This window comes from Vespa crabro, chromosome 11, assembly GCF_910589235.1.
Source record: "Vespa crabro chromosome 11, iyVesCrab1.2, whole genome shotgun sequence".
In the NCBI taxonomy this organism is placed as follows: Eukaryota; Metazoa; Arthropoda; class Insecta; order Hymenoptera; family Vespidae; genus Vespa; species Vespa crabro.
Genome location: NC_060965.1, coordinates 4,172,137 through 4,193,508, shown reverse-complemented (window position 1 = coordinate 4,193,508; position 21,372 = coordinate 4,172,137). Strand labels below are relative to the sequence as shown.

The 21,372-nt window shown below is 40.7% G+C and overlaps 1 protein-coding gene across 1 annotated transcript in view; it reads left to right on the top strand.

The window, feature by feature from the left end:
* LOC124427807 (protein dachsous) overlaps positions 1-21,372 on the top strand; it is a 297,028-nt gene that overhangs the window by 254,420 nt on the left and 21,236 nt on the right. Inside the window, exons 4-9 of the mRNA XM_046971123.1 lie at positions 12,898-13,061; positions 13,169-13,573; positions 15,482-15,890; positions 19,144-19,422; positions 20,126-20,349; positions 20,662-21,328. Of these exons, the coding sequence (XP_046827079.1) occupies positions 12,898-13,061; positions 13,169-13,573; positions 15,482-15,890; positions 19,144-19,422; positions 20,126-20,349; positions 20,662-21,328 (2,148 nt within the window). The remainder of the gene's footprint in view (positions 1-12,897; positions 13,062-13,168; positions 13,574-15,481; positions 15,891-19,143; positions 19,423-20,125; positions 20,350-20,661; positions 21,329-21,372) is intronic.

Below are 21,372 nucleotides of genomic sequence, written 5' to 3'. Positions count from 1 at the left end.
GACCTCTTGCATATCAATGCGGATACTTTTGCGAAAGAGGAGAAAAAGAGAAAGAACTATCCACCTTCCTTTCTCTTTCTCTCTCTCTCTCTCTCTCTCTCTCTCTTTCTCTTTCTTTTTTTTTTTTTATTGGAAATATAACACAATTTAATAACGAAATGTACTTTTCAAAACGAGTTTTATGGTAGTGCTTCCTTTTAATTACTTCTATTTAAGAATTTTACGCAACGTTACGATCATTGGTATCGTTAATGACGAAATTTTTGCACGTTTATTCGAAAAATGCAATTCATGCATATTGAAACGAACACGTCTACCTAAAGTAAGTTACATTTACATTTTCTTTACCGAAACGCTTCAACTCTTGCCATTTAAGTAAGATCGTTCCATTTATCCACCGTTGCTGATATCTTCTGGATCGAATCGTCGATTTTAACCGATGATGAGACACACACTGAGAGAGAGAGAGAGAGAGAGAGAGAGAGAGAGAGAGAGAGAAAGGAGAAGAGGGCCACGCGTCCGTACAAGAACCTGTTCGTGCGAGAAGATGCGGCTCGGCGTGCGAGTTCGCAATATTTGACACACAGCAGCCAATCAGATTATCAGATTAAAGTTGAAGGGAGCCGGCGAACGTTTGTGCACTCGCGCACAAGGCACTATACTCAGACGCACCGCTTCGCATCGATGCTCACCAATCTTTTCCCCACCCATTTTACGACACCTGTTCGAATGAACACGAACTCGTTCTCCAAATGAAAGGAAAGAGAAAGAACGGAATGGGAAAGTCTATATGATAAGGGACAAAGGAATATTGTTCGGTGAATTATCATTGGTCAAAGTTTTCGAGGCTCAAATCGAATAATTTAAATCATCTTGAAATTATTGGGAAACAATTCGATTGTTTCGACTACCGACTAACGAAGAAAATAAAATAAAGGGTATTCTAGAAATGGAGAAAAACCGATGGCGATACTTGTCCCCTCGAGGTTGATACTTAAAAACACTTGGAAGTAGACGAAGTCCTTATTGGGTGCGTCGTTCGAACGGTGGACATGCCGGATACTGTATCCTTCCATAAAACCTCGCGACAAAATGAGGAACGGCTTTCATTTTACGGCCGAGTTTATAGCACCTCGAGAAAGAAGAGAGAGAAAATGATCGGTCCGTGATCGGTTGTAGATGAGAGGCCAGTCTTATCTTATCCTCGAAACGAGCGGCCGCTCCTAACTCCTCAGAAATTCTAAATGGTCACGAAAAATAGCGAGAAAATACGATAGTTTCTTTACGCGGATCGATTATTATCTGAGAAGAATATACCTGGTACGGTTTATTCGAAAAATATCAGAGAAAAAATCTCAATCACTCGGAAGAGTATTTTATACGATAAAGAAATTCTGACGTTCTCGAGTAAAAGGAATCATGATCGAATCCCATGACACTCATGACACGAAACAAGATCGATATGGACGTACACGACGATAGTTTGTCTCTTCTCTCGGATGTGCGAATCGAAAGCTACGAGAGGCTCCTTTCTCCGAATCGTTTCGGAGTACATCGGAAGGTCCGATAACGACGGTAACAAGCGTCTTCGTTAAGGATATAACGTAATCGCATAACGATCGCTCTACTCGTATTCTCGCTTCGACGAACTTTCCCGTAACGATCGTAAGTCTCGTAAGAGAGTCGATCTCAAATCCATTCCATTTTCATCGTACTTTAAACTTCGCACATTATTTCTTCGAAATAAAAGGAGGGAAAAAAGAAAAAAGAAAAAAGGATATAAAAGTAGTCCTCGCAAAATATCCTCTTTTACGTCCGTCTTGGTCGTTCGTGTTCAAAGTTCCCCGAGCTAATCGAAAATACTGGTTAAAATGGTGGCAAGCGTCGAGGGCAAGAGATTCCATCCGAACTGGCAGTATTTCGTACTTTTCGGAGGCTGAGATTCTTCGTCCCAAGAGAATGCGCCTCGTGTGCTGCTGAAAAGGGTAGACGGAAAAGAGGAATAAGATGAGAAGAAGGTGCAGGACCGTCCTCGTCGTCGTCGTCGTCGTCGTCGTCGTTGTCGTCGTCGTTGTCGAGGTCGCATAAATCGTCGCGAGTCGGATTCCGGGCAGCCGAACGTAAGCCGCCATTGTCCAAGACTTTTTGCCCCTCTCTTTCCACCATGAGAGAACTGCTAGCTGCTATGGAGCTGCACTCTTTGCATACGCTTTAAATATCGCCGCTCCGTTCGCCTTTGAGGTCCCTCAGCCTCACCGGATCCCTCTTCTCCTCCTCCTCCTCCTCCTCCTCCTCCTCCTCCTCCTACTCTTTCTCGACGTGGAATGAGATACGAGGGATTGCCAATGTGAAACTTGACGATTCCTTTCGTGAAAGAAATTTCGACTTTAATCCCGTTTATTTTTGTAAACAATGTGAAAGTGTGAATGTTTCATATCGTACGTCATAAAGAAAAAAAAAAAAAGAAAAGGAAAACCGGTTCGTTTTAAGTTAAAGAAAAATTCTTATGATTTGCAATATTCATCGGTACTATTAATAAAAAATCAAATACGAATAAGTTTCTTTTCTTTTTTCACGATCATGCGCTCGACATAGAAATTTCTCAACTCGAATATTCATTCCTATAACGTTGATCACAGTTATTATCTTTCTCTCTTGTATCTTCGTAAATTCCACGATAGCGAAAACGTCGTAATATAATTGAAATCTCGTAGATCGAGCCGATTGCGTATCGATCGCGATCGCTAACAATAACATTAACGACAAATATATCTATCAGAAAGCGATTCCGTTCCTCTAATTGGTTGTTCATGCCGACACGAGGAGTAGGAAAAAAGGTTTGGGAGAATGCTAGGCAGAGATAATTATTTCGACACAATCAGAACCTTGGATCCTTCTTCTGGATTAATACCGATTGTATTAGCACCGTTTTATATTCCGAGATAATTTTAATTCCATGACAAGAGACATTTAATTTATTTATCGCATCTCGTAAAAGCTCGATCCTTTTTTACTCTTCTAACCCGATGTACTTAAGTCTCGTCATCTTACTGTCTTCCATCAGAAGGAGTGAGATAAAACGAGATCCTTTTTTTATCGAATTTCTTTTGTACTGATAAAAAAGAGACGGACGATCGAGTCTCCTCTCTTCGAAATTATTTATACGCGACATATCCTTTCGTTCGTTTTAACGATCACTATAAAGATCAAACTACGTTTTTCATTGCCGATTAAAATCCATTCTTAAATTTCTTCTGCACGAAATGATCTTTTAAACGAGGTGGATTATACAAATATAAGTTTGACAGATCCCAATGAGTACGATTGTTTTTTTTTTTTTATTAAAATTCCTATCAGTAAAACTTTCTTATCGTAGGAGATCTTATTATGTGAATGCAATTTCCTTTCAAAGTTCTCGTTCATCGCAATATTCTTGTCCATCTTATATTAGCGTCGTGCTTTCACCGGACTTGCAAATTTCGTGCGACCGTCGTCTCTCGGTTGAGTCCACGAAACTCCTTGCTGAATATCCTCGACTCTCTGCATCTCGAGCGAAAGAACTCTCGAAGAGTTCCGTGCTGAAAGATCCGCGGTTCGAGATAGCAACGAGTCTCTTTTCTTTCTCTCTCTTTCTCTCTCTCTCTCTCTCTCTCTCTCTCTCTCTCTTTCTCTGTTTATCTCTCTCTCTTTTTCTCTTTTAGCCGTGCAACGACGAATGTTCGCGGTCTGATTTGCGTAACTTCGTTCCCGGAATTTTGTCCACCCTCTTCCTCTTTCTCTCTTTCATGTATATATGTCTATCCTCTTTCGGCACATAGAATTTGAAGTGGAAAGAATTTAAATAGAATCAAACCGATTCAATTACCATCACGTTCGGAAAGTAAATTGGACCGTTTCGATATAGAAAGGTTACAAATCGAGTAAGATTCGATCAGCAATAACGATCTTTCTTTTCGATTGTTAACCATGCGTATTTCGATTACTTTCTGGAATTCCTATATGTAATGTATAGGTAAACGTACTCTATTAATTAGAGAGAAATTACATAATCGAGGATATCGTTAACGATCGGCACGTCTCGTAATTCGTTCGAGTTCATGTCCATTAAGTTTCCTGCTATAGTAAAAAGGATAATATATTCTACGTTTAAAAAGTTTTTTTTTTTTTTTTTTTTTTTTTTATACGCACATACCTAAATATCCTTACGTTTTTATTTACTTTAGTATTTTATGGATCGATACAAGTTCAATTAGGATCAAGAAACTATCTTTCGTTATTCCTTTTCCTCACGTATTAACATCGCCAAGAGAAAAGATTAGACGAGGACGAGAAGGGTGAGGATAGAAGGGAGAGTAAAAGAAGCTCGGAGCACGTATGATAATCTCAGTTGGTTTCGCTCGGCGGGCCTCAGCACCCGTTTATATCATTTTCGACAGCGGCTGTTTATTGCCTGATGCAAATCGTTCTCTCTCCGCTCGAGAGGGACGACCTCGTGGCATCTCGGCAAAGTACCGCGACGCTGGACCTTGGTGGTTGGTCTTTCTGCTTCGAGAACTCATCTCAAATCTTTTCCCGTATCTTTTACCGTACTTTATCACATCATTATCAGATTTTATTCAGCACATTGAATTCATTCCCGGTGCAATACTTATAAATAGAACACTTTCGTCCGACCAAAATTTCAAAATAGATCGAACGAGATGTTTCTGAAGATTATGGGGGTAGGGGGAGGGGAGGGTGGACGGAGAAAAAAAAAACAAGAAAAAAATATAAAAAAGAATACGTGGAAAAGTAAAAGAGGAAGCGACGATCGATTTGAAAAAGGTAACAACGTGAGATCGGGGCTCTCGGGGAAGGAAAAATCAAAAACCGAGTACATCGGTGAATCGGTGGAATCCTTAGATGCTCGTAAGATATACCGAAGCGCGCGCACCTCGGTACGCCTCGGTATCTCGTCTGGACCGTATACGAAGCGTTTCTCTCCCTCGCACGTATACACTTACACATATACACGTATACCTATAGCACGATCGCTGGTTATTGGAAGATTCGCCTTGTACTACCGCAGTGGCTACGACGAAAAAAGTACGCTCGGGCGTGCAGAAATCACGGCTACTTTTACGACGTAAATCCACGTGCATGTGAGAGTATAATATATGTGTGAGAGTATAATAGTATGTGTTTGTATATGTGTATAGATACGCCAAAGATACGGTGCATATGCCGCGATCCTAGATGTTGTAAAAGGCCAACGATAGACCGGCTCTCTCTCTCTCTCTCCCTTCCTTTCTCCCTTCTTCCCTCCCTCTTTCGTATATGATGCACCTCTTCGACCCTTATCTCGCGCCTCGTTATCGCCGTTTACCATCGCCGCTAGCACAGACGTTCTCCGTCCCTCTTACTCTCTATCTCTTTCTTTCTCTCTTTCTCTCTCTCTCTCTCTCTCTTTCTCTCTTTCTCCCTATCTTACTAACGGTGCGCATATATAGCTATATGTACATCTTTCTCCACACACTGATGCATTTCTCTCTTCCCTTCTCTTTCTATCTTCCTATCGGATATCTTGCACCGCTTCGATCCCAACTCTCTCTCTCTCTCTCTATCTCTCTTTCTCTTTCTTTCTCTTTCTCTCTCTACGCTCGTGCCTCACTTTGGAATTTCGACGAGGGAGAATTACCACAGGGTAATACTAGATGAGATTGTTCCCTCGCGGGGAAAGAGGAAGATAACTCGTTGAGATCGTTGAACGTTTTCACGCGCTTTGCTTTTTCTTGTAATTGAGGTGAACCGTTCGAAATACTTCGATGATACTTCGAATTGAACGAATTTAATTTCAATCGATAAACTTTAAAGCGTACGTTCATATTTCACAATTAGAATATTTATAAATTTATAGCAATGCCAGAGGATATGAGTATTATTCATCCCGTTGTTAAGAATATAGTTTGTGAATCCTAGGAGGCCCCAAGTTGGTAAGACAACGTCTCCGAGCCATGTACGAAGAGTTTTGAGCAAAGAAATCCTTCCCGCGAAGGGATAGTAGTAGATCGTCGGTGGTAGGCTCGCGCTAGCTAATGTCGAGCATCATTTTAATTTATTTTCGCGTCGTTGGATGCCCAGCAGCCTTATTGTCGCCGTCCATTGTCTTGTCTTTCTTGCGGTGCAGCGTCTTGCTAGAGACTCTCTTCCGTTCTCTCTCTCTCTCTCTCTCTCTCTCTCTCTCTCTCTCTCTCTCTCTTTCTCCTTCCTTCTACTCCTTCTTCTCCTTTTTCTCGAACGAACACAGCCGACCATTTAGCCGCGTCCTACTCCAGGACGTCTTACGCATGTACGAAGCCCTATTCGTTTGTTTACCGATCTCCAATGCGAGCGTACATTTCTTGCACTATTGTGCACTCCGATGCACGCTTGCACGAATCCTACATCGTTCTAAGACAATTTCGTTCGTGTTTGTGATCGCGTTATATGGAACGCTTTTGACCGTGGTTACAGCAGGAAACCCTCCCGCCCCCTCCACCTCTGTCCCTTTTCATTTCTCTTTTTATTTCTGAAAAGAAAATTAAAAACATTCCTACATGCGTACGTACGTATGGTACATATATATATACGTCTAAATATATATATATATATATGTACGGGACGTGAAGCAATTTTTCAAATTTACTCGAATACAGAAAACACGGGTGAGTTTTTCAAAGCACGCTCCCTTCGAATGACGAGGCGACACTCTTCGCCACGTAGGGAAAAACAATCTCGTAATTAAATAATGATGATTAGCCCGTGATCGCGGTTGAGTCGAGCGACGCGATGAATGCGATGAAGAAGCGATATCGCGAGTAAAGGAACGTTGTCGTTGACGGGGGTCTCGTTTCTCTTCTATCTCTCTTTCTTTCCCCTCCCTTCTCATTGGAGTCTTCTTCTCCTTCTCGAGCCTATCCGGCTTTCTCCGAGCCGACTCACGACCCTCTCCTCACATTTCAATCCTACGTCGATTCGTTTAAGGAATATATATTGACGTGTCGTGGCACATAGACGCTAGGAGGTTTTACGAGACAAGATCAGGCTAACTCCCTCCCATATAAAACGATTTCCCCTTCTATTGGCCGATATAATAACTACATTGATTTTAGTTTTAAATACGAATTAGTATCAATCGCTTTTACGAAATCAATTGTCCACACACCCAATTCTATTGGCGAGAATAATTGTCGATTGTATTAAACCTAATTACTAATCACGATCTTACGCAATTCGACGTTGAACGAAGAAAAATCAATATCGAAAGATACTTGTACATGCAATTAGCTCGTGCATCGTACGTTAATTAACGAACGAGAAAGTAAATTTTTCTCTTGTCCACAACTGTGCAAATTCTGAAACGAGAGGGAAAGGGAGAGGCAAGAGAGAGAGAAAGGAATAGAGGAAAGCAAGAAAAGAAAGAGAGAGTGGGTATCGTTTTCACGTGATCGTGCCTATCTCGATCAGCGCTATAACCGTGCCTACCGGTCCAATTAAAAATCCACGGATTTATGCAAACGTTCCAGAGTTCCTTTCGTCGTCGTCGTCGTCGTCGTCGTCGTCGTAGGACCGAAAACCCGACTTGGGACATTCCACGATTCCTCCGTGCGGGAATAATCGATCGCGCTGGCCGCCGAGCACGCGTGTGTTAAACTGAAGAAAAAGAAAAGAAAGAGGATAAGAAAAAAAAGTGGGAGAAAAGGAGCGGAGGCAGCGAGAGAAAGAGGCCGATCCCCATATTTAGAGCGGTATGGCTCGTAATTCGGCGGGTTACGGCTTCGCAAAATGGACTCCCCCCCGTGGCTCTTCCTCTTCCTTTCCCTTCTTTTTATTTTTCTCTTTTTCTTCTTTCATCGTCGATAGGGTAGCACGATGATGCCGATGAAAATGTTCATGGTGTTGGTGGTTAAGATGGCCAGGCGACAAAGTATTTACCGTAGGCGATTACGACCTTTTCCTGAACGATCGTAAATGCGCGACTCTCGTCGTTGGGGAGCCAGTGTGATGACGACGCCGCCCCTGAAAGAACGACCGGCCACCGAGTCGACCTCGGTCCATGGGATGGCCCGTTACGAGTTAATTAGCAAAATAAAAGGAGCTCCGACGTCCCCGACTACCAGAGGAAGAGAGAGAGAGAGAGAGAGAGAGAGAGAGAGAGAGAGAGAGAGAGTAGAGAAAGAAGGAATGCAAAAGGGAGCACCGCATTTGATACGGATCTTACTGATCCATCATTATTTTTCTCGGTATATTTCACAGATTTTATTGAAACTATTTCGTTGAACGGAATCCATGGTTCTTTATTATTTCTTCCTTTTCTTTTGCAATTAATTGCCAGACAAGAAACGTTTAAGGTAAATCTTATGATATTTTCTGCAAGACGATAAATATATTTGGGATATTAAAATTGACGATAGATATCGCACCGTGATGGTCGATTAATGGAACATCTCTGTCAAAAGGATCATTTTAGATAAAGTCGATTTCTTCGGGAGGATTCACGGCTGATCATTCTGGAATAGATAAAGAGACGATTGGAAAGAAAAGAAATAAGAATGAGAAAGAAGTGGAGAAGTGCTTTATTAAAAGATAAACGTTTCGACCGGTTTATTATTCCGATCGGCGCTTCTGAAACACGAGAAGCGACAATAAAGGATAAGCGCTCGTCGTCGAGTAATGCCGATGGAAGGAACGGCTTAAAGCCCGTGACAAATACGAGCCTGAACGACGACGTACAACGCGCTCTTACGATTTACGATCCCTCCACATTCTTCCTCTCACTCTTTCTTTCATCCTCTTCGTTCTTCCTAGTGCCAAAAGGAACGATCTAATTCGAGGTCTAAACTGCGGCGGTCTCGCAAAAGGAAAGAATAAAAAAACGGGAAAGAAAAAGAAAAGGAAAAGAAATGAAAAAAAAAGAAAAAACAAAAAAAAAAACAAAAAAAGAGAAGAGAAGCTGGGATAGATCATTCGTCGTGATCATTCGAATGATTTCAACCAGTTTACCACCGGTCGAACGGACGACGCCTTGATTTCAATATAACCACTCGGTACCAATTAGAAACTTTTTACCAAGATCGACGACGGGATCGAACTCGTAGCTACCGAGTAACCAGGCTACTCTTTCTCTCTTCCTCTCGATCCTTGCAAACTCACTCGACGTGTTTTCCGATCTACGCTCGATGCGGCGAACGCAAGAGTAACAGAACTCATGGGCGCCGAAGGAAGACGAGCTCGATACATGCTCGATACTCTTGTTATGGGAAAAAGAAAAATCGATTTCGAGAGATAGAAAAACAAAGAAAGAGATCTCACGGTCCGATCCGAGGAGAGCAGCTTTTCGCGTATGGACTTTTCGGTTTTCTTGTGATCTTCTTATCTTCATTTATCTAAATGGATACTGTTGCACGTTAGATCTTGATTAGACGTTGATCTTGATCAACCAAAAAAGCAATTGGCATATACAAAAAAGTTACATACAATTATAGGATTGAGCCGTATTATTTTAAATTGCTACGATCTGGCAAAAGGTATTATCAGAATTTTTAACCTCGACGCCCATGGTGATCGTCAACGAGAAGGGTGGCCTCTAGTGGACTCACGTGAAGACTATAGAACAAAAATAAATAATCAATAACGTACTACCGCAAGGACCCTTGCAGAGTCTTCCACGTCCCCTGTCTTTCCCGACCGACATCGTCGAGTAAGAAAGAGAAAGAGAGAAGAGTAGTGCGTCGTACACGTGAGAACGAGGCAAGCAAGGTATCTGAAAGGAGAAAGAGTTATACGTTGAACGAGAAGGGAGAAAAAGAGGGGGAGAAGGAGACAGAGAGAGAGAGAGAGAAAGAGAGAGAGAGAGAGAGAAGTAGGTACAAAGGGAGAGAGAAATAGGTAGGGAGTCAAGGAACTAGAAATGGATTCCATTTGCGCGATTGAGAAAGAGAGAAAGAGAAAGAAGAGAACGGAGACAAGAAGAAGGAGAGAAAGACAGAGAAAGAGAGAGAGAGAGAGAGAGAGAGAGAGAGAGAGAGATAAAGAAAAGAGGGGGTTGAATAAAAAAGATTGGCACGACGTCGGCTGCGAGAGACACGGCTAGGGCTAACGAGAGACTTTGTAAAAGAGAAAGAGGATGAAGATGGTAGTAAATAAGGAAAGAGAACTCCGATCGAAACAGACTATATACTTAAGTTCCGGCATTATGTTACTAATCGTTGATGATTGTTTATATATTGAACATATGATTTTTGAATATTTGATATTAATTTAATTATTACAAGACAGTAGAAATCAATCGAATAGATTTTTACATTTAATATTTGTCATTATTATAACGTTATAATTGTAATTTAATATTTTAATAAATTTTAACACGTAGACTTTTTTTCTTTTATTTTTAAATTACTTTCGTTTTTACATCCCCATGACGAATATCCATGAATAATAGCAAAGAGGGTTAAGGAAACATTGTTTAGCCAAGTTGTGAAAGGGCGAGAATAAGTAATGAGTACGTTGTAGTGGCTTTCTTTCTCTTGTCGAGCAAGGTGCTAGCAAAAACTCGCTCTCGATTCGCCTCACGAATGCTCATCGGTCTCTCAGAAAGAGAAAGAGAGAAAGAGGGAGAAAGAGAGAGAAAGAGAGACCGAGATATTCGGGAGAAAGGATCCAGCGTATTAATCAAATACACGAGCGATTTGTCTTCGTTACACCCACGATGGCACCCTGATGAGAAGAAGGAGACCCTCGGGAGACATGAAGAAAGAAAGAGAGACAGAAAATTCTCTTCGCCTTCCGATGACCAGGAATCATCATTATTCGTTCGATCAAGCCCTTCTAGCGGATTTCGCGCAAACTCACTACGTATAGCAATTCAACGATAAGCTCGATCGCTCGTTAGTCCCAACAGATCGATTCTATGCACTGATGGTGTTGGAAAAACGATTCGTCTTTCGTGGCCATGAACGTGAAAGAGAACCATCGATTTTCTTCGATCTCTTTCGGAATCACGTCTGTCTCGTGTCGAGTGGATAATTAATTGTACTTTGAGTATTACCTATGTAATGGCAAATTGCACTTTACATTATAGATTAAGTATCTTATAGATTTTTAAAATGAAAGGTGAACGGTCATTGTATCATCGATCTTACCATAGAGATACGAAAAGAGTGTGAGGGAATGATATTGAACAAGTCTTTCTTCTCTTTAAATATCAACGCAAAGACTTGAGTAACAAGACTCATGTAGGTCCTTTTAACCAAAAACTATATTACTACTATCGGCTACGTCATAAATGTTCATCTCTACGATAGAAAATCAAAGATCTTTTTACTTGGAATTTTTATTGATCCTTTCGTTTTTATTAAATCGACCGAGGATCGAGAATCGTATCGGTCACGTCGTGACACGGGCACACACATTCGTTACACGTATATATAGGGCGGAGTCAGAGGGAAAGGGTGGCGACGAGGAAAACAAGTATAAATAGCGGTCAATAAATTATGCCGGTCACGTTCGAGAACGAGTAGCATCTTTAAGGACACTAGCTGAACGGCCGATGTCAGTCGATGTCAGTGATGACGGTCGAGCAAGAGGACGAGAAGGGTGACGAAGGGGGAAGCTACTTTGCCGTCGAACGCCATCCGATATCGTGGAAATGGAAGAGATCGTTCCTAGACCGCCCAGTTACGACAAGGCTCTTTTATCTCTCTTGCTCTCATGGGCACCGTTCTCCAAGTCCACCTAGTTTTTCGCTCTACTACTCGCACGAAAAAAACTCGGCCGATACGTCGACGTAGATCGAGAACAACGCGGGAGATCTACAGGATTTGTCGAAAGCGTGATGGAGTAAGAGAGAGAGAGAGAGAGAGAGAGAGAGAGAGAGAGAGAGGGAGAGAGAGAGGGAAGACAAGAGCGCGTGCTCTGTGGCTTTACGGCAAAGGGAAGATCCCGATTTGGATCAAAATCGTGGAGGATCGATCTATCGATCGCTGCAATTACCTGTACGCGTGCACAGTATGTCCAACTCCAGACCGTATTTGATGAACTGTCGATCACCTACGGAGTATTTATTTCTCTATAGGTTTTAAAATCATATTTTAATAAATAAACAGATAAATCTGACGTCCCGATGAAGGATCGACAGTATCAGAAACTTGCTATTAAGTTAATTTACATAACACTCGGTACATTCGAATGATCGAAAAAAGTGGATATCTTTTTTATTCGAACAATCTTTCTCGAAGAAAAACCATTAAGCTAAATTACTTGCGATCACGGACAGGACGTTGAAGCAACGTACGAGCTCGTACATATTTTGATAGAGCCGACTTAACAAACGAGCATGGTACTATGGCTAATTAGCTAAATTAACGGGATACAAAGAGTTCGTTATGTCGGTTACAAGGACACCTCGTCGAATTCATTTTCGACGTTCCTTTTTCCCTATGGGCGTTATACATCGCACGCACTGTGCTACCAAAAAGTCTTTTCGTGCATTCACTGGTACGGGTCTCTTGTTCGACGAAATCGAAGCCATTAATCGAGTCTGAGTAAATGAATCGATTTGACATCACGAACAACCCTCGAACCTTGACGCTATGAGTGTATCGTGCCTTTTATCTTTAACATTTTGCCGAAACTCTGAGTTCGAAAACATTTAAAATTCTGTATCCTTTTTATTTACTCCTCATTTAAGATGATCCTTCTTGGAAAGTGGTTTTGGTCAAAGCGAATGAATTTATTGGTTACATGAGAAATGAAAGATAATCGGAAGCACAAAACCGAGTTTATCAATCAATAAAATTTATTAAACTTAGTTCTTACTAAGTTATATATTTATCAAATTAATTTATATAGTATTAACGTTTACTTTTATTATATTTGCAGGTGAACGACCAAGTCGATTTTATTTAGCGACAGACGAACCTGATCTATCTATGGATCCCAACACGGGAATGTTAAGGATTCGATTACCTCTTGATCGAGAAACACGAGACAAATATATTTTAAGCGTCGAAGCGAGAAACGGTGGTTCAACTGGATATTGTCAAGTGAGTTATTCTTCTCTTTTGGTAATAGGATATCTTTCTAATCCGTTTGAATGAAATTATCGTCGTAGTTAAATATTTATTCATTCGTTATTTTATTTGTTTATTAGGTCGAAGTATTAGTGGAAGATGTGAACGACAATGCACCCTTCTTTCGAAGTGTAAGCCTGCGAATATCAGTACCAGAATCTCATCCCCTTCACACAGCCCTCTTTGTAGCTCACGCAACCGATCGAGATTCAACGCCCTCACTACCAATCCGTTACGTACTTGTACAAAATAGCAATGATCTCTTTGGCATAGACGGACGAACTGGCGAGCTTTACCTAGCAAGACGATTAGATTACGAGACTCAACAGAGACATGGTCTCCTGATAAGAGCTCTAGATGGTGCAGGACTCTCTGCGAATCTCAGTTTGAGCGTGGAGGTTCAAGATGTGAATGACAACCCCCCAGTGTTCGAGAGGAACGAGTATCACGTGGAGGTTCCCGAAGGCGCCAGGCTCGATTCCCAAGTGAGAAAAATCTTCATTACACGCCCGTCACACGCCCATTTATTTGTCCAGTTGAATCCGTTTCTTTTTCCACGATGTATGGGTGTCCGTATTAAATCGTCGTGTGTGCATGTATACGTATATGTATTTGCGAAGAGAGTTAAAAAGATCGGTGAGAAATCGCAGGAAGATTTTGAATCTTAACGAAGTTAATAACCTCTTAACGTCCGAGTCTCCTTAACTTCATTCTTCTCTTCATTTGGTTTCTTAAAGTCTTCTTCACCGAGTATGTAATTTCATTCGGTGCGAGTTATGTGTTTTATAGATAATCGTCGGACGTCTTCGTATTACGCTTCTGAATTAATTCTTTAGAAAAAGAGGAAGAGAATAATTCAAACTCTCTAAGAAAGGAATTAGCTAAGTCGAGTCTCACTCAAGTGGGATTAGCTTCGATTAACCAAGAGCTTAGATATTGCGCGGAAAGAAATTTTATTTTGAAATTAATAGGAAATAGCATGATCATCCAGATAGAAACGTGAGGCAAGATAGATGTCAGTTCATAGGATTGATAGGTAACAGAGCTCAAGTTAAATACGTACATGATTTTCCGCGCTTGTCCCGATCGAATAAATAATTTTTTTTTTTTTTCAAATTTAAAACTTCTGTCTTTCGTTTGATATGCTATACGTGAACTCGTATAGAAAGATGATGAGAATGATCATCAACGTGTGCTATCCTCTATTTCTCTTTCAATGATCGTCATCGAAGAAGATCTTTCTACTGGACGGATAGCCTACGGATTTCTCTCAAGATACTAGCAGCGAACAAACGTAATCCCGAATACGAGGATCCTGATGACGAATGACCCTGAGATCTCCGCTGAGAGATATGCCCGTTAAATGACGTCACATTTTTAATACAACGCGCACGAGGGAGCGATAGAAATGGCCTCTGTCTCTCTCTCTCTCTCTCTCTCTCTCTCTTGAGCCTTTTCCTTCTTCCTCATTTCGGTACTCGATCTTTCGTTTTATCTTTCTCCGGTGTACACGTATATATCGGTAGTATCTATCGGCGAAACAGATCTGTGAGCTGTCGGTGCTATCTGGACAATATCTTGGCTGGCAGTACTAAAGAAAGAAAGAGAGAAAGAGAAAGAAAGAGTATATAGCAAGAGTAACTTGGCTGCAGTGAGCGTAACCCTTCACCCGGTGCGAACTAATAACGTACAGTTAGACACATTGCAGGCTGCTCCCACGTCAGGTTTTCTTCTAATGGTACCTCCTCGTCTCCACCTTTAGTTTCATCTCAGAAATCTACCAGATTCGTTTATTTCCTCTAATAGACACACTCATTATTCCATTTTTTCACTTGTTTCTTTTTTTTCTTTTTTTTCTTTTCTTGTTTTTTTTTTTTTTTTTTCACATAATTTATGATTAACATTCTCGGTGCGCTAAGTTATTACACGTTTTAAAATATACTTGTATTCATATTTGATATTTTAAGTTTCATTGACCTTCTTAATGCACGATACTCCCTCACTGAAAAAGATCAACCGGTTCGAATGTGTTTAGGGTTCGCGGGGTCCTGAAGGAAGTGTAATTAATACGGAACGACCGGATTGACGAGAATCTTCTCTCTCTCTCTCTCTCTCTCTCTCTCTCTCTCTCTCAATCTCTTCCTCTCTTCCCCATATTCCATTCGATACTTCTTCTTTCTTCGTATAAGGCCGCTCGTACTATGAGAAACATTTGACTAACACGTTTGAACCTTCGTTTGATCCTTTATAACATCCGTTTAAGAGAACTTAACATATAAATTTTCTTTTTATAATCAATCTCAAATACCAAAAAGAAAATTTAATGATTTGAATTCAATGACTTCTAACGAATAAATCTTTTTTTACAATGACGTTAATTTTATTCCCAATAGATTCTTCAAGTTACTGCAGTGGATCTCGACACAGGAAACAACGCGAGATTGAGTTATCGTCTCCAGGGTTCCACGGCGTTTCGCATTAGTCCAAACACCGGATGGATTTACCTGGCGCAGGTGCTCGATCGTGAAAGCGTCGATCGGTACGCGTTAACAGTATTGGCAACGGACAACGGTTCACCTGCGGCTACAGCGAGTGCCTCTGTTCTCGTATCCGTTCTCGATGACAATGATAATGAGCCACGCTTTGAGAAAGATTTTTATGCATTCGAATTATTGGAAAATCTACCATCCGATACTATCGTTGGTTCTGTCAGTGCAACCGATTCTGATCTTGGCAAAAATGCTCTACTTAGATATGCCATCGTCCAAGTTAACAGTAGCTTCTCTGTGGATCCTGATACAGGTAAGAGGAAATATTGTTTTTTCTTTTTTTTGTTTCCTTTTAAAATTCAAAAAGGAAAAAGGATTCATGGTACATTTGTAATTCATATCTCCATCACTAATCTCTAATCTGATTACACGGTTTAAATTTTCTATCATTGAGATCGTGCGAATAGAATATATATACGTCGCCTCTCTTTCGAAAATTTATTGCTAATTGGATACTCTTAAGTGAACCATTACCCCACAGCTATCGGCGTATAGCTTAAAGATTCTTAAAGATCTTGAAAGGAGAATATAAGAAGGTATCGTTGACGAAGAAATAAAGTATCCCAGAAATAATTTTGCGGAAGTAATCTCATCGAAATGATTCTTCAGGTCAATGATCCGATTCTCTTATCTTTTTTTATCATTATAAACACTTTAGTATCTATTTCTATTCCATCATCTTAATGGACATTTTATATTGCCTCATCTATCGTTAAAATGCCACAAAAAGTGTGGGGATCGTAAACTCGAGAATCTATAAATTTTCGAAGGCTTTCAAAACCACAAATGATTGCAAAAAAGTGTTAATATTTCGGCATAAAAATAATATGTAATCGTTTCTTAACTTTGTATCTAACGATGTAAAAAGACGACGTTGATTATTTTAAATTATAGTTTGCGAAAGTGTCGAGTAAGTTCGATGATAAATGACGAGCAAAATCTTTTCATCGGCTTTCCTCAACAAAAAAGAAATTTCAGCAAAGAAAGTATCTTGAAAGCTTTCTTCGATCTCTTCTTTACACTTGATATTGTCTGGCCCTATCAATGGATAATTACGGAACAAATTTAGCGAGACGATTCGATTTTATTTCTCCGTGTTAATTGCAACGACAGAATGTCTTGGTCGGAGGTGGGGATCGTGTCATTAACAAGGAGGTGTACTCCATTGCGAAGTGCAACGCGAAACGCATCCTTTCGAGTAACTGTGAGCGTTCTCGAAACGACACGTAATAAGATGCAGTGAGTGAGATAGCATGTGCTCGCGACCGCGTACGTGACGCTTTTTGCCCTTTGCATTCGTGTATCCTCTGGGTCATGGGTATCAGAGTATAATCTCGTAAGAGGTGGTGCTTTTGCTTCATCGGCGTGTAACGAATCATCGGAAACTGGCCCAAGAATTGCCTGCGTGCAAGTATATATATCTTTGTATATATATGTGTGTTTGCGTATGTGTGTGTGTGTGTGTGTGTGTGTGTGTGCATGCGAGTCCATCCTTCTTTCTATCTTTCTCTCTTTCTCGTTATATACCTTTGATTGGCATGCGATGTAAAAGTATTTGTGTATATTCTTAGTACGTGGCAAGACCAGACCCTGGCATTCTTTGCGAAAAGAGAAAGAGAAAGAGAGAAGTGGGGGGTCTCGTCGGACTGCCTGTTTGCGCTCGATGGAAAAAGTTAAAATAAAGAGGAGGATCCTACACTTGCCGGAAGGATCGGTCCGCTCCTCCACGGGTATTTATATGTTAATCCTTCGACAAAAGATGCTCCTGCGTCGTTCTTACGACTTGAAATACGAAATTAAGACGACGAGGAAATAAAACGAGATGAATTCTTCTTTTCCTTTATTCAACTTTACGATCATGTAAATAGTTTACAATAGTACTTCGATGGATATTCTATTTTATAAAAAAAAAAAAAAATAAAAAAAATAAAAGAAAAATACAAAGTAAATTCTACGGAGGACTTTTTTTTCTTCTTTTGATTTAAATGTACAATCTTAACATAATCTTTCAAAGTCCAAACAAACGAGAATGGATTCAGGTCGGTAAGCAAAACGAATATTCCCAAATATTGGGAAGGATCGTATGCCATGGACGTAAACGAGAAGGGAAGGGAGGGAAAAGCGAAAAGGTTGGGTCCCACGGCTAACACGAGAAACGCATTAGCACGCGTCCTACGATATACTTCTTATTGTTCCGCGATGGTATCCCTCGATGCCGGCGCGTTTGCATGTTTCTCGTCGATCGTTTGTCTTGTCGACGAGGTGGAGGACTACGAACGAACGACGTCGACGACGTTTCGGCCGGGTGTGCGCGAAGGGTGAAGAGAAAGGGAGAGGAAAAGAGAAGGAAACAGGGACCTAGCTACGTCGAGAATTCGTCGAGGCACGCGAGGATCTTTTTTCTTTCTCTTTCACTCTCTCCTTCTCTTCACGAATTATTATCCCGATCCTTTTTCAGATCCTGGAATAGTTCTGCCGGCAGACTAGGCGCTTCCTTAATTACCCATTAATACGCAGACCGGTCGAATGGACAACCTGCACTCTCTCTCTCTCTTTCTCTTTCTCACTCACTCTCTCTCTCTCTTTCTCTTTCTCACTCACTCTCTCTCTCTCTCTCTCTCTCTCTATCTCTCTATCTCTATCTTACTGTCTGTAACTTTTTTCCACCTTTTTTTTCATCTTTCTTCTTTAGCTTTCGTAATTACAAGGATGCTCGTTACGAGCGATCCTACGTACGTCCTTGAAACGGTTATTATATACGCGAGAAAAGTCACTTACATATAGAAAGAAAGAAAGAAAGAGAAAGAATATCTGAGAACATCACAAGAGTGACGATTATCCAATTAACCATACCTGGCGAAGAAAATTGATAAAGTCTTTCTCTCTTTCTCTCGTGTTTGTCGTGCATACTCCATTTTATTGCCACAATCTCTTTTTATTCCTTCTAGGGTTAATGTTGGGAATTTGTAACTGAGAATCGCGTTAGTCTTATCGTAGGAAACGGAGACGTTTTATGTGATGAGTTTAAAGTCGACGATGATATCCACATCCCTCAAGATCACTATTACCCGTAAACGTAATCGATTTCATCACGGTTTACTATGAAAATGGAAGTTGCATTAGAACTTATCTATCTCATTAGACTCGATAGAGAATATATTTAATAATGACAGAAAAATTCTATCTTATTTTAATTCACATCCGCTTGAAAATTACCTCGGAAAGTGGTATATAAAATTGTTCAATCTTAGAACACAAGTCGTCCTTTTAGATGAGTATAGCTATCCTTTCGAAATTGAGACTGACGAACGAATTTCTTTTTGTACCTGGTCATAAATATTCTACGTCATTCGAATACTCGTTCCTTTGAAAGGAAGAAACGAAAAAGATAAGAAATCGCTAACGGATCGTTAAACAGTCCGTTATAACGGTGGAATTAAATGATTTCTTCGTTATCAATTATCATAATTTATTTATTCATAATAATTTTTCATAATAATTTTCAGGCGAGATCACGACGCGTGAGCCTCTTGATCGCGAAAAGAAAGGATCGCATGAGTTAGTACTCGAGGCAAGAGATCAGGGGACACCTTCGAGGGCAGCTAGAGTGTCCTTGAAAGTGACCGTGCTCGACGTTAACGATAATTCGCCGGAGATCGTCGATCCTCAGGGTGATGTCGTCAGCGTGAGAGAAGAGCAACCACCTGGAACCGAAGTGGCTCGAGTTAGGGCCTTGGATACCGATCTCGGTGAAAATGCATCCGTAACTTACAGTATTTTGAAAGGTGAGTATATCTCTTCTGAAAAAATATTCTCTGTCTCTTTCACTCTATCCTTCTCTCTCTCTGTCTCTCCCTCTCTTTCTCTTCTCTCTCTCTCTCTCTCTCTTTCTGTCTCTTTCTCTCTTACTCTCTAGTTATCTATGATCCTGAACTTCGCTTTCGTTTCATTCGCGATATTCGATCATTGTCCAATTACGATTATCTCGGAACGAGCTGAAAGCTTTGCAGTCGCTAATTACGAGAAACGAGAGTGAAAGGTAATAATAATGTCTCGTAGTTTACTGGCTACGAAGCTGTTACTTGTTCTTTATTATCGACCAAAGGGTTGGACTTCTTAACGCTTTAATAGCCAAAGCGCAATTACCGAAACGATTATGCATGGCTTTAATGGTAAAGTTAAGTGTTTTTGTCTTACAACATCCAGCAGCAATATAGTATCGATTAGAGAACGTCGCCGCAAGACATTCGTAATAACGACGATCGGAAATGAATTTTCTTTCAATGCGTTTAAAAACATTGCTCAATGCCATTTTCAAAGAGCAAAATCTCAAAAGGAATTGACAGTGATGGTCCATACCTTTGGCTTATTTATTTAATTTATTCAATATTCGAGTTTTTTCATTGAGATAATTTAATAAATGAAACACTTGAAAAAATTTTTGTTTATTTTTTGATTGTCAATGGATCGCTTTAAATTCTACCATAGATCGCGACTCCGATGGTTACAACGTTTTCACGATCGACCCGATCACTGGCATGATCAGGACCAAGGCCGTTCTGGATCACGAAGAACGCAATGTATACCGGGTGTCTGTGAAGGCAACGGACGCTGGCCGGCCGCCACGACACAGTGTCCGTGCTTTGAGAGTCGAGGTCCTGGCACTTGCCGATAACCGGCCGACCTTCACCAGCAGCAGTTTTACCTTTAACGTGAGTACCATACGCTTTACCGCACGATAGAATTCGTTCTTGCCTCTTGTACTTCCTTCCTCTCTAACTCTAGTTCGTTCATCATGACAGCTATACCTAGCGAGAAAATTATAAGAGTGTAATAGTTCGAGTTAACTTTTTGATATCATATTTACCTTTATTTTCATCGTGTCCAGTTAAAAAAAGAAAAAAAAAAAGAAAAAAAAGAAAAAATTAAGAAATTATTAAATAATAACTGATAATTCGTCATATCAAAAGATTGCGATCGTTTCGAATGAAAATGAAAAGTATGATCTTTAAATAATTTCATAGGTATGCGAAGATGCTAATATCGGACAAGCTGTAGGATCGGTATCAGGAGCAGGGCCAGCAGGACGTGTGGCCTTCACCTTGCATTCGTTAACGCCCATCAGCGAATTCCCAGCCTTCGACGTAGATCGAGGTTCAGGTCAATTGGTGGTCGCTCATTCTCTTGATCGCGAAAACGTGAGCGAGTATCATCTGGAGATTCGTGCGTTGGACACAACGTCAATCGGAAATCCTCAAAGTATTGCAGTTTCGGTGAAGATCGTCATAGAAGATGCCAATGATAATCCACCTCGTTGGCCACAAGATCCGATAACGGTTCGAGTCTCGGAAAAGGCTATGATAGGCTCGACGATTTATAATCTAGTAGCTACAGACTTGGATAGCGGTTTGAATGGTGATCTAAGGTACGGCTTGGTAGCTGAATTTCCTTCGAGCGGTGGCTTCGTCGTTGACTCTCTTACCGGTGCCTTGTCTCTTACGAAACCTCTTGACAGAGAAGAAAGAGCAGAATATACTTTGATTCTTAAAGCTTCCGATCGTGCACCACCCGGTGAACAATTGGCATCAACCGTTACTGCCAGAATCATGGTCCTTGATCAAAATGATAACGATCCTGTTTTCGTCGCTCCAGAGACAACTAAAATCGCTGTCACTTCGGATGTTTTACCAGGCAAGTACAAATTTATGAATATATTTTGTTTTTTTTTTCTCTCT